Source organism: Hippocampus guttulatus, chromosome 2 (genome assembly GCF_054856545.1).
Source record: "Hippocampus guttulatus isolate MCC_2025c chromosome 2, RoL_Hgut_1.0, whole genome shotgun sequence".
Classification (NCBI taxonomy): domain Eukaryota; kingdom Metazoa; phylum Chordata; class Actinopteri; order Syngnathiformes; family Syngnathidae; genus Hippocampus; species Hippocampus guttulatus.
The window spans coordinates 22,861,039-22,871,546 of record NC_141262.1 but is presented as its reverse complement, the minus strand read 5'-3'; the positions used below and the strand labels follow the sequence as shown (position 1 = coordinate 22,871,546).

The 10,508-nt window shown below is 43.8% G+C and overlaps 1 protein-coding gene across 1 annotated transcript; it reads left to right on the top strand.

Moving 5' to 3' along the window:
* Positions 1 to 1,496: 1,496 nt before the first annotated feature.
* On the top strand, positions 1,497 to 9,980 carry tnk1 (tyrosine kinase, non-receptor, 1). The gene is made up of 13 exons (XM_086103886.1): positions 1,497 to 1,973; positions 3,079 to 3,295; positions 4,649 to 4,719; positions 4,802 to 4,975; positions 5,621 to 5,773; positions 5,848 to 6,125; positions 6,244 to 6,370; positions 6,442 to 6,683; positions 6,778 to 7,020; positions 7,105 to 7,166; positions 7,947 to 8,353; positions 8,503 to 8,598; positions 9,086 to 9,980. The coding sequence occupies exons 2-13, from the start codon at positions 3,139 to 3,141 to the stop codon at positions 9,260 to 9,262; spliced, it is 2,187 nt and encodes a 728-aa protein (XP_085960012.1). The 5' UTR covers positions 1,497 to 1,973; positions 3,079 to 3,138; the 3' UTR covers positions 9,263 to 9,980.
* The last annotated feature ends 528 nt before the right edge of the window (positions 9,981 to 10,508 follow it).

Genomic DNA, 10,508 nt, shown 5'->3' with positions numbered 1-10,508 from the left:
CACAATTCTAAAGCGGGGAAAAATAATAATTGGCCGAACGACTGCTTGTATCTCACATCATCGTCACTCGTATCTCAAGGCATCTCTGTCGTAATTTACGACGACACGTATGATGCAGCCGTCCTCTGCATGAGTTTCGAATTGTGATATTATTTTGGCAACCTTGTTTTTTTTTTTCTTCATCGGCCCTAATCCTCTTCCGTAATTTGTCAGACAACAGAACACAACACCTTAAATTCCCTACCAAGGCAGCCAAGCACTTGTAATGCGAGAAATTAAAAAAAAAAAAACAATTCCTACACGCTGGAAGTGTCAAGGTGAAACCAAACTTCCTGTTAGCCCCAGAAACCGCTTATCTCGACCTGAAAATAGCAAGGTTGCACAATAAACCCGTTGGCTTACATCATTCTAAAAAACTAAAATTATTTTTAGCCCAGGGGCTATAGGGCCCCGCCCGTATTGTAAGTGTTTATTATTGCCCCTTTTCCACTGTAAAAAGAAAACCACCATTCAGTCAGGTGAGGTGGAGCGACTGTGACAGGAAGTGCAAAGTTCAGGAAAATCTGGCTTGCTGCAGAGTGCATACAAACACGTCAGACTGTTAAAAAAAAAAAATCCTGTTGAACCTGCTCGGTCGGCAGTAGCCGCTATGAGTTGGGAGGAACTCTTAAGAACCGCATACTTCACCAGGAGAACACCTTTCAAAAGCCGATGGATATTCATGTCGCTACCATAACATTTGTTTTTAGGTAAAAACATGTATCCATAAATACTTAACACTGTTCAGGAAAACATGATCATATTATGCCATATTATCGAGAATAAATACGATATGTAGGGCTGTTGGCATTTGAAATTACATAATTATATTGGCAATTAATTACCTAGTGTTTGGTTTGTTTTGAATGAGATGTGCTGCAGTAATAGTAGTAGTAATTTGTCATCATGAAATAAGACTAATACAATGGTGGCCAAAAAAAGGGCTCAATATATGTGGAAAATGTTAAATTGTTTATTTTTCTACTGGCATTTCATTATTTGAATCAAGTTTATGTTGATAGTTTTTTGTTTGTTTCTTTTTTTTTATTTACCCACCAAATATACATGGCTCTCATCATACCTTTTGATAGTTTTTTTATTAAATCATTTTTTGGGGGGGGGGGGGTGAGAACAAATACAGGTCTTGTAAAACGGAGGCTCAGAGGGGATCGAGGCTTTTCCGTTGCTGGTCCCTCTCTCTGGAATGACCTCCCACTGAACATTCGGCAAGCCCCCCCCCCCCCGCCCCCCTCGCTGCCCATCTTTAAAACCCGCCTCAAAACTCACTTGTATTCTTTGGCATTTGACTCAGCATGACTCAGACTTGATCTTAGTTTTACTGTTTGGTACTTTCGACCATCTTTGTACTGATTTATTGCTTTATTGTTGTGTATGTTAGTTGCTCTATGTACAGCACTTCGTATGCAGCGGTGGCTGTTTGAAAGTGCTCTGTAAATACAGTTGAGTTGAGTTAATATCTTAATTGTACTTTGCTATTTAAATCAAAATATTTGGCTTGCATGAGTGATTTAGGCCAAGGCCTTGACTTTGATTATTATTATTATTATTATTATTATTATTATTATTATTTATGTGGTCTGCGTCGTTTGCGTGTCGATTCAGGTGAGTCATGACCGGAAAAAGGCATGCTTGGTCCCGGAAATGAAAAAAAAAAAGCCTCCCAGACAGGTACGTTCTCGAGTCTCAGTCGCTTGTTGTTGACTCGCTCCAAAGTGGAACCGAACGAGCTCCAAGTGACGTGTAGCGAGGATTTGTTTTTTCTCTTTATGAAAAGAAAGACCAAATTTGTGGGATCGTGACGCCTTATCGAGGACTTTCCAAAGATTTGTGCGGTGGAGGGGGAACATGTCGTCTGGCGTCAAGGTGTGTGTGTGGGGGTGACAACGAGCTGTGAGCAATATTCGTCCTTTACAGTAAGTATCATCCTAAAAGCGCACAAAACACATCGGAAATATGGATTGCATGTGGTTTATTTTTTAACGAATTGTAGCACTTAATAACACCCAATTACACTGCTATGCACAGGCCTTTATGCGCTTCGATAAATGACGTTTTAGGATCCATAATAGTTAATACATGTGTTTTATATACATATAACTTGTTTTAAAGTGCTCTATAAATACAGTTGAGTTGAGAATTACTGCTCAAAAATCAAGGGAACACTTAAACAGCACAACATAACTCCAAGTGTTCCCTTTATTTTTATATATACATATGTAATGTTTTCTAAAAGCCCTCGTTTTTACGTTTGTTTTAAAACACGGTAAGTTATTCGTCGTGATTAGCACGTCTTCCTTACTGTGGGTTCAAACGTCTAAAAGCTGCACGTTTGCAAGAACCAATAAGGTTTGACCATTTCCAGGTTCATTGTCACGAGTCCAGTGATACTTTGTGCACGAATTGAATGAATGAAATGAATGAATAAAAAGAAATGTAAATATTTTATTGTACACATTTGTACTTCTTTCATTTCAACCTCATCCATCTATGCTCAACCATTTCAGTCCTTTAAAAAGTAATAATAATCAAATGTCCAAAGATGTGAGTGCCTATGCTTGTTTGTCATTACGTATGTGCCCTGCGATTGGCTAGCGACCAGTCCAGGGTGCGCCTTGCCCAAAGTCAGGACAAAGGCAGTCTGTCGGAAAATTAATGGATGGTTGGATGCTAATTGATCAACGTGTTGACATTATGGACTGTGCTCCCAAGGCATCAAGAGTGTTTTCAGTAGCCAAGCCAGTTAAAGATTCATCACTGTGCACATAAACGTTAGCATCACAGGCACCAGCTTTGTCAGTCCCAGCTCTTTTTTTTTACCCCTCCATGCTTACGTCTCAGGATTGTTAAAGGCCAATTGAGCGGCTTCAGAATCAGAATTAGCTTTATTGTCATTGTACCACAGGTTGCAACGAAATGCAACAAACGCAATCCGTTCAAGAGACATCGAAAAACAGTGACCAGCAGGGGGGATATCGTTCACTGGATCGCCTTTTACAAATCTCTGTGAAACTGTTGCAGAATCCCTTCACCATTGTCCGCCGGCTGCCCGGTTAGAGTCCAAGCTTCCGCCGCACGCCGATGGAGCAGGACACGCAATGGTTGTATCAACTATTGGCCGACGTGCAGCTGGAGAAGTTCTACCTGCGCGTCCGCGACGGCCTCAACATCACGCGCATCGAGCACTTCGCCTATGTCAAGGAGGCCGACCTGGAGCATATCGGTATCAGCAAACCCGGTGAGTCTCATATTTATATGCCATCAAATATCGCCGCTGCCCAAGCAAAAAATGACTATGCGGCTTAGCAAAATGTCCATGCTGGGAAATCCACATTCCAGGATGGCCTTTTTTTGCAAGGACTGAACGGTTAAACTGGGGTATTGATATTTTGTCCTACCCTTCGTATCATATGATACAGTATCAACATTACGATTAAAAACTAAGGTTGGTTTTCATTGGACAGCACCAATTTTTGATGGTGGAAAAGTGCGACTGTCATGGGTGAAGTTACAACACACGGCAACAATCTCCTGGAAAATCCACACAGTTGTTTCAGTTTCCATTTCATTCAGACTTAAAAAAAAAAAGATTTCGTACATAAATTGGGCTGTTTAATATTCCACCAAGTCTTTGATCATTAAAGTCATTTTATGAGTCAAGAGCTGATTTATGGCTTCTCTTTAAGCAACGTTTTTGACAGTTCTCATTGTTCTCATGCGTGGAGATGAGTTTTTGAATCATAAATAATGGCTCAATAGTAGTTTGATATGTATTTCCCCATACCTCTAACAAAGGTCAAATAAGGGACAGCCAAGGAGGAGTACAAAATAAACAATGTCTGTTCGTTTAAGAACTCTTAACGTTCAACAATCATGCGAGAGATGTACATTATTTCATCGTTATATAACTTTTGTGATTTATCCAACTTAGTTTGTCTCTTTCACATGTTGCATTATAGTCTCTTTTTTTTGTAATTACTGTTCTGTCGTCATTGACTGGGCGGTTTACTAAGATCATGTATTTAGGTTTGTTTAAATTGACGGTTGATTCATTTGAATCAAACTATTCAAAATGTTTGCACCTTTTTCGACGCAGTATTTTTTTCCCCAAATCATGACCTCAAAACAGAACACTCGTTTCATCTTCGAGACATATAAAGTGTGGAGTTTTTGAAATCTTACACGGATCAATCATATAAAGCACAAATAACAAAGGGGCTTAACACTGACCCCTGAGTTAGGCCACGAGTCACAGTTTGGAGCTGTGAGTCAGCTCCACTTGCACATACGTATTTTGGTCTGCTCTCCAAAAAAACCTAGTGATTCAAGAAAAGGCCACACCCCTAATCCCATAATGACACAAATTCTCCAATCAGGGCTTATGATTCATTATATCATGTGGCGTCTTGCTTGTTGCCTATTGCGTTACATATTACGTTATGCAGTAGTGGGCCAATATGTTTGAATCAACTGAACATACTTGGTTTTCAGTTTCCATTGGATAGCAGCAATTTTTGCTGTAAATAAACCAATTGTGTTTTTGACGTCAGAATTGTGTGTGGGTTTATTTTATTTTTTTTTTGAACCAAAGCACAAAGAAGATTATGGGATGCACTAAAACGCTACAAGACGTCCCGAAACTGGCGCTCAGGGGTGCTCAAGGTATGACCACGTGGAAGAAACCACAACTGCAATCACGTCGGATAAGCACGCCCGATCCACTGTAACGTCTCTACGCACGCAGGGGCCGAGCGGCCGCGGACCAGACGGCGGCGGCGGCGAGCACAACCCGGAAGGCGGTAGCCGGGCGCTCCCCAGCCTCATCCAGGACAGCGAGTTGGTTCTCGGGGAGAGGCTGGGCTCCGGCTCCTTCGGGGTGGTCAAGAAGGGGGAGTGGCACACGCCCACTGGAAGAGTTGTAAGACACACAAATGAAAACATGGAGACGACGCCAGCAAAACATTCAGTTATCAATCACACATTTGGAAAGATTCGTTGAGGGTTCGGTGTTTTGGGAGCTTTTTGATAAAAAAATGACAGAAAGAAAAATTTAAATTAATACATTATGAAACAAAGAAAAAAAATAAACATGATTTTCTCAAATAAAATCTGAACACAGTGAGATGATAACCAAAGTAAAATAAATGGCATGTGAACTATTTCAATCAATACATCGGCAGTAGAATCAAATGCAGAAATATAATTCGACTCAAGTAAAAGAAATGAGCAAAAACAAACAAAAAACATTATGAAATGAAGCCAAGATAAAATACAAAACATGTTGTAAAAATAAATATAATAACGCATGACACCATTTGTAAAAAGAAAATAAGCGTTTAAAGTAAACAGAGTAAAAACATTCGAAAATACAACTAAATACATACAATAATAGGTAATGTAATAATTAAAACAATAAATACATACAGTTAAAATTGGATAAATAAAAACTAAAATTGAATCAAAATATTTTTTTAAATGACCAAACCAAATATGCATAACATAGAAAATTGAAGAAAAAACTGTAAAATAATAATTGCCATATTTTATGCCGGTTGTGTTGCAGTTACCCGTTGCAGTGAAATCCCTGCGGAGCAGCATGTCCCGTCATGCAGAAACCTTGACGGACTTTTTACAAGAAGTCACCAGCATGCAGTCGCTGGACCACCCGCATATCATCCGACTTTACGGCGTGGTGCTCACGCAGCCCCTCAAAATGGTGAGCGGACCCCCCCCCCCCCCCGGCCGCTTTACCATCTCCGTTTGCTCATGAGCCTGCCGCACCCGTTGCAGGTGACCGAACTGGCCCCGTTGGGCTCGCTGTACGACACGTTACGCTCGCGGCAGTACGAGTACCCGTTGGCGCGCTTGTGGCTCTTCGCCTGCCAGATCGCGGCCGGCATGGACTACCTGGAGACGCGCCGCTTCATCCACAGGGACCTGGCGGCCCGCAACGTCCTGCTGGCGTCCAAGGATATGGTGAAGATCGGCGATTTCGGCCTCATGAGGGGGCTGAGCCACGATGCCGACCACTACATCATGTCGGCGCATCGGCGCATTCCCTTCGCGTGGTGAGAGCTCGCGTGGACGTGAGCGCCACTCAGCTAGCGCGACGTTTGACTTTTGCACCTTTGACCTTGGGTACCCTTCTGAAATTTGTAACCCCGGTCGCCCCCGCTCTTCACACAGGTGTGCTCCAGAGAGTCTCCGCGTGGGCTCATTCTCGCACGCGTCCGACGTGTGGATGTACGGCGTCACCCTGTGGGAGATGTTCACGTACTGCGAGGAGCCGTGGTTTGGCCTGTCGGGAAGGCAGGTAAGCGGGCAGTCGGGGCGGCCGGGCGAGCACTTTACAGGAAGGCCCGCTGACCGTGGTGCAAATTGTAGATCCTGTGGCGAGTGGAGCGCGAGGGCGAACGGCTGGAGAAGCCGCCCGACTCGCCCCAGGAGCTGTACGCCGTCATGAGGAAGTGCTGGGCGTGTGAGCCGGCCGAGCGGCCCGACTTCGCGCGGCTCATCGCCATGGTGACCGAGGCCAAGCCCATGGAGGTCCAGGCCGGCCGGGAGTTCTCCGAAGCCAGGAAACTGGCGCTGGCGCCCGGCGACCTCGTGACCGTCGTCGAGCACGGGTAACCCGTCAAAAGTCCACTAGCATGAGAGTTATCAGTTATGGCAAGAAAAATAAAAAAAATAAAAAAGTGATCGAGCTGATCCGTTGCGCAGCCTGGAACACACCGAGTGGCGTGGCCAGAACCACAGGACGCTCAACGTGGGCTGGTTCCCTCCTTGCGTCATCATGCCACCCATCCCGCCGTCGGTCCCTCCCGTTGCGGTCGCCGCCGCCAACTCGGCGCCCAACCCCGCCTCCAATTTCATCTCGCCCACGGTGAAGGGCAGCCTGCACCACGCGGCACACGGAGACGTTCATGTGGATCGTAGTTGGGGATCGCCCGACAACTTGGAGGAGTCAGTCGCCTTTGACGGCAATGGGCATCATTTTTATTTGGTGAACTTTTGATTGACTTACTTACTTATTCTTGTGGTGGGCAGAAGCAGTAGCGGCTGGAGGCAAGGTAGAGAGAAGGAGGGCTCCAATCTGCTCAAAATGTCAGGTGCTGTATTTCCTCAAATCCTGCTCTCCCTTCCCCTTTTTATGTGTCATCCGCATCATTAACTGAGCAAGAAATACATGTTTTCGTATAGTTGCAATTGAATACAGTAATCCCTCGTTTATCGCGGTTATTGGGGACCAAAACCACCCACGATAAACGAAAATCCGCGAAATAGCGACCCCCCCCCCCTCCACATAGGTACGTGTACATAATATTTATAAGGCCAAATTGTTTGTTTATTGAACATAAAATGTATACAGTAATAATTTGACAGAAAATAAGGTAAATAAAATAGTAAAAAAGTAAGAAATCAGTCTTCATTCAACACAGTTATTATGATCAAGGGAGTAGGAAGAACTAAAAAACTAATTTAATTTAATGGTATACATGCATGTACAAGTCAATTTTGAAGTAATTAACATGACTTAATGCTGTGTACTCATGGATTTAAACATGTATAAGTTAGGTTAGTATATGAATAACAAAATACAGTAAACATCTCTTTTTTTTTTTAAGTCCGCAAACGGTCCGCGAGAAGCTGCGAAAGTCAGCAAAACAACAGCGAGTCACATAGAGCAACATATACAGTACTGTACTACATGTATATGGGGCAAAAAATATACAGTATATATATATATATTTTTCTTTTTTATGAATATGTTTGAAAAAATCCGCGATGTACCGAAGCCGCGATAACCGAACCGCGAAATAGCGAGGGATCACTGTCACGTCATTTTTTTGGAAGCCAAACATGACTCACCGACTGGATGCCGCCTGCAGGTATTTCTCGAAGCCTGGAGTCGGTGTTGAGCGGTCGGCAGTCCCGGGCGCCTCCGCCGGCCGCCCCGGGCAGGCCAGCGGCTCCGGCGATGGCGGCGCGCAGCGTGGTGATGCAGCAGGATGTCCGGCGTTTCAGCGAGGCCAGTGTCCTGCCGCCTCCCCGCCCGCCACCGCCCAACTTCAAGCGCGCCAATTGGAAGCCGCAGAGGAGGCCTACCGTGCACCCGGTCCCGGGCTCCTCTTGGCCGCCGCCACCTCCACCGGCGGGTGGCGCCAACCTGGTCAAAATGTCCCAGCTGGCACGTTCCACACCTCAGCTGGACGAGTACGTGGACGGAAAAGAGCGGCTTCGCGAAAGGGAGAAGTCGTCTCCTGTGCACTACGCCCGAGATGCGCTCATCTCGCAGGTCGTCAACCTTTTTTTTTTAAATTTTAATCCAATAAATGCAGATTTCTCATTCATTACTTTTTTTTTTTCTTGTAAGATCACGATTTTGTCATCTGGTAGAATTAGGACAGAGCGCGTCCTGGAATCTTTCCGTTGTGTTGTGTTCAGGTGATGGAGGCTGTGCACGGGGTGACCATCGAGGAGGCTCACGGCGCACTCCAGCGGAATGAATGGAACCCTCTGCGGGCTGAGCAGCAACTCAAGGCAAAAAAATTCAAATTTTCTTCACTCTATTCTAAGAACACCCCCACCCCCAAAAAAGAAAGAAAATACAGCTTGCAACCCTGAAGGATACAATTTTTCCCCCCCAGAAAAGATACTTTTTTCATACAAACATTACAACTATTTCCATGGAAAAAAAGATTACAAATACCTTTTTTTTTTTTCTCGAGTAACATTTTTTTCTTGGGGGTGGGGGGCAAATTCTGATTGAAAAAAAATTCTCAAAAGATAACTTATGTTATTGGTTATTTGCTCGATAGCAACTTTTGTTGTCCTTATGCTTTTTTTTTCTTCTTTACTCCGATAAGATCACAACTTGTTTCTCCCGTCGCACGTTGTTCTAGTTTGTTTTCCCAAAGGTCAAAATGAGGTCAAATTAAAAGCCACGCCGAGGTCTTTGCCATCTCAATTTGAGCTCTTTGCCGTGGTTCACCGTCACCCTAACCAGAATGTTGCACCCCGTCCACAGATGGAGCAGCTCTACTCACTGAGTCTCTGCTCGCGAGAGGACTGCTTGCGGATCCTGTCCAGGTACCAGTGGAACCTGCAGCTAGCCAGCCGCTACCTCATCCGCTGGTCGCGCGATGACCGATCGGCTTCGGGCGAGAGAGAGCGTGCGCAGCTTAGCGGCGAAAGACGGGTGTAAAAATGCATTGTCACTTTTCAAAAGACACTCACCATTTCTTACACTTTTTTTTTAATTTTATACATTTTTAAAATATTCTATTCACTACTGTATTACTGTTGATGGGACACTTGTTCATATTTCCCTGTGTAATTTGTTCTGTTGAATAAATTTGTTGTACATTATTCTCATGAGATTTGCGACCTTATCCACAAAAAAAAAAAATACCTGTGAGTTTACAAATTTGTACGTACGATGACTTTTTTTCTTGCAAGTCGATGATATTTTGTATGGGTGCGTCTGGTAAATTTATGGCATTCATGTCAATATCGCTGACGACACACTGCCCCCCCCCCCCCCTGTAATCAGCACCCCTGGTTAAGATGTGTTAAATGCCTTGAAATGAAAGCAGAAGCATCCACACACTGAAAATGGTCAAAATTGCTGAGCAGAATTAAGCTCTTTCCATGGCCATCTCAGTTCCCAGACCTCAAACCCATTGTAAACCTGTGGCGGGGGGGCTCAAGTGGAGAGGGATGGTCCAAGATCCCTCTTTCTGTATTCGCCCATCTTGTGAAACAAACAAGATGAAGCGCCATTGTGTTGGCAAAAGGCGCATGTACCAAGTATTTACCTCAGGGGTGTTAATAATTGTGGCACACATCATTTGATGTCAAAGAATTAATATTTTGATGTGGGTTTTGGTTTTTCCCCACAGAATAAATGCACTTGATTCAAACGTTGGATTTTCCTCTTTTTTTAAATGTTGGTCCTACAATATTGAGACAAAAACGGAATTTATTAGAATCTAAAGAACACATCTTAACCGTAGGTGCCAATAATTCGGGAGAGCACCGTGCTGCTTTATCCAGTGCTGTGAAAAAGTATTTGTCCCCTTCCTGATATCTGTGATATTTGTCCCCTTCCATACAAAGGCTTCAGTTCATCAAATCAATTTTAATATTATACTGAAAATGCAGTTTCTAAAGGTCAATTTAATTTATGAAGGCCCCACACAAAAAAATCCCAAACTACCTGTCCCTATCTGAAAGAGTAATTGCCCCACCCACCTTGTACCTTAAACAGGCAGCTCATGCTTAAAAAAAGCCTCTAATATGGCAGAGCTGAAGCAATTCTGCCAAGAAGAGTGGGCCAAAATTCTTCAACAAAAAGACTCATCACTAATTGTTGCAAACGCTCGATTTCAGTTATTGCTGCCAAGGGTGGCATAACCCATTAATAGGTTCAGGTGGCAATTATTTTTTCA

Excerpts from the sequence above, each read along its gene's own strand:
- tnk1 (XM_086103886.1), top strand. The coding sequence starts at position 3,139 with ATGGAGCAGGACACGCAATGGTTGTATCAACTATTGGCCGACGTGCAG. Across the intron at positions 3,296-4,648 it reads TATCGGTATCAGCAAACCCG|CACAAAGAAGATTATGGGAT; the intron begins GTGAGTCTCATA and ends TTTGAACCAAAG. Across the intron at positions 7,167-7,946 it reads CAATCTGCTCAAAATGTCAG|GTATTTCTCGAAGCCTGGAG; the intron begins GTGCTGTATTTC and ends TGCCGCCTGCAG.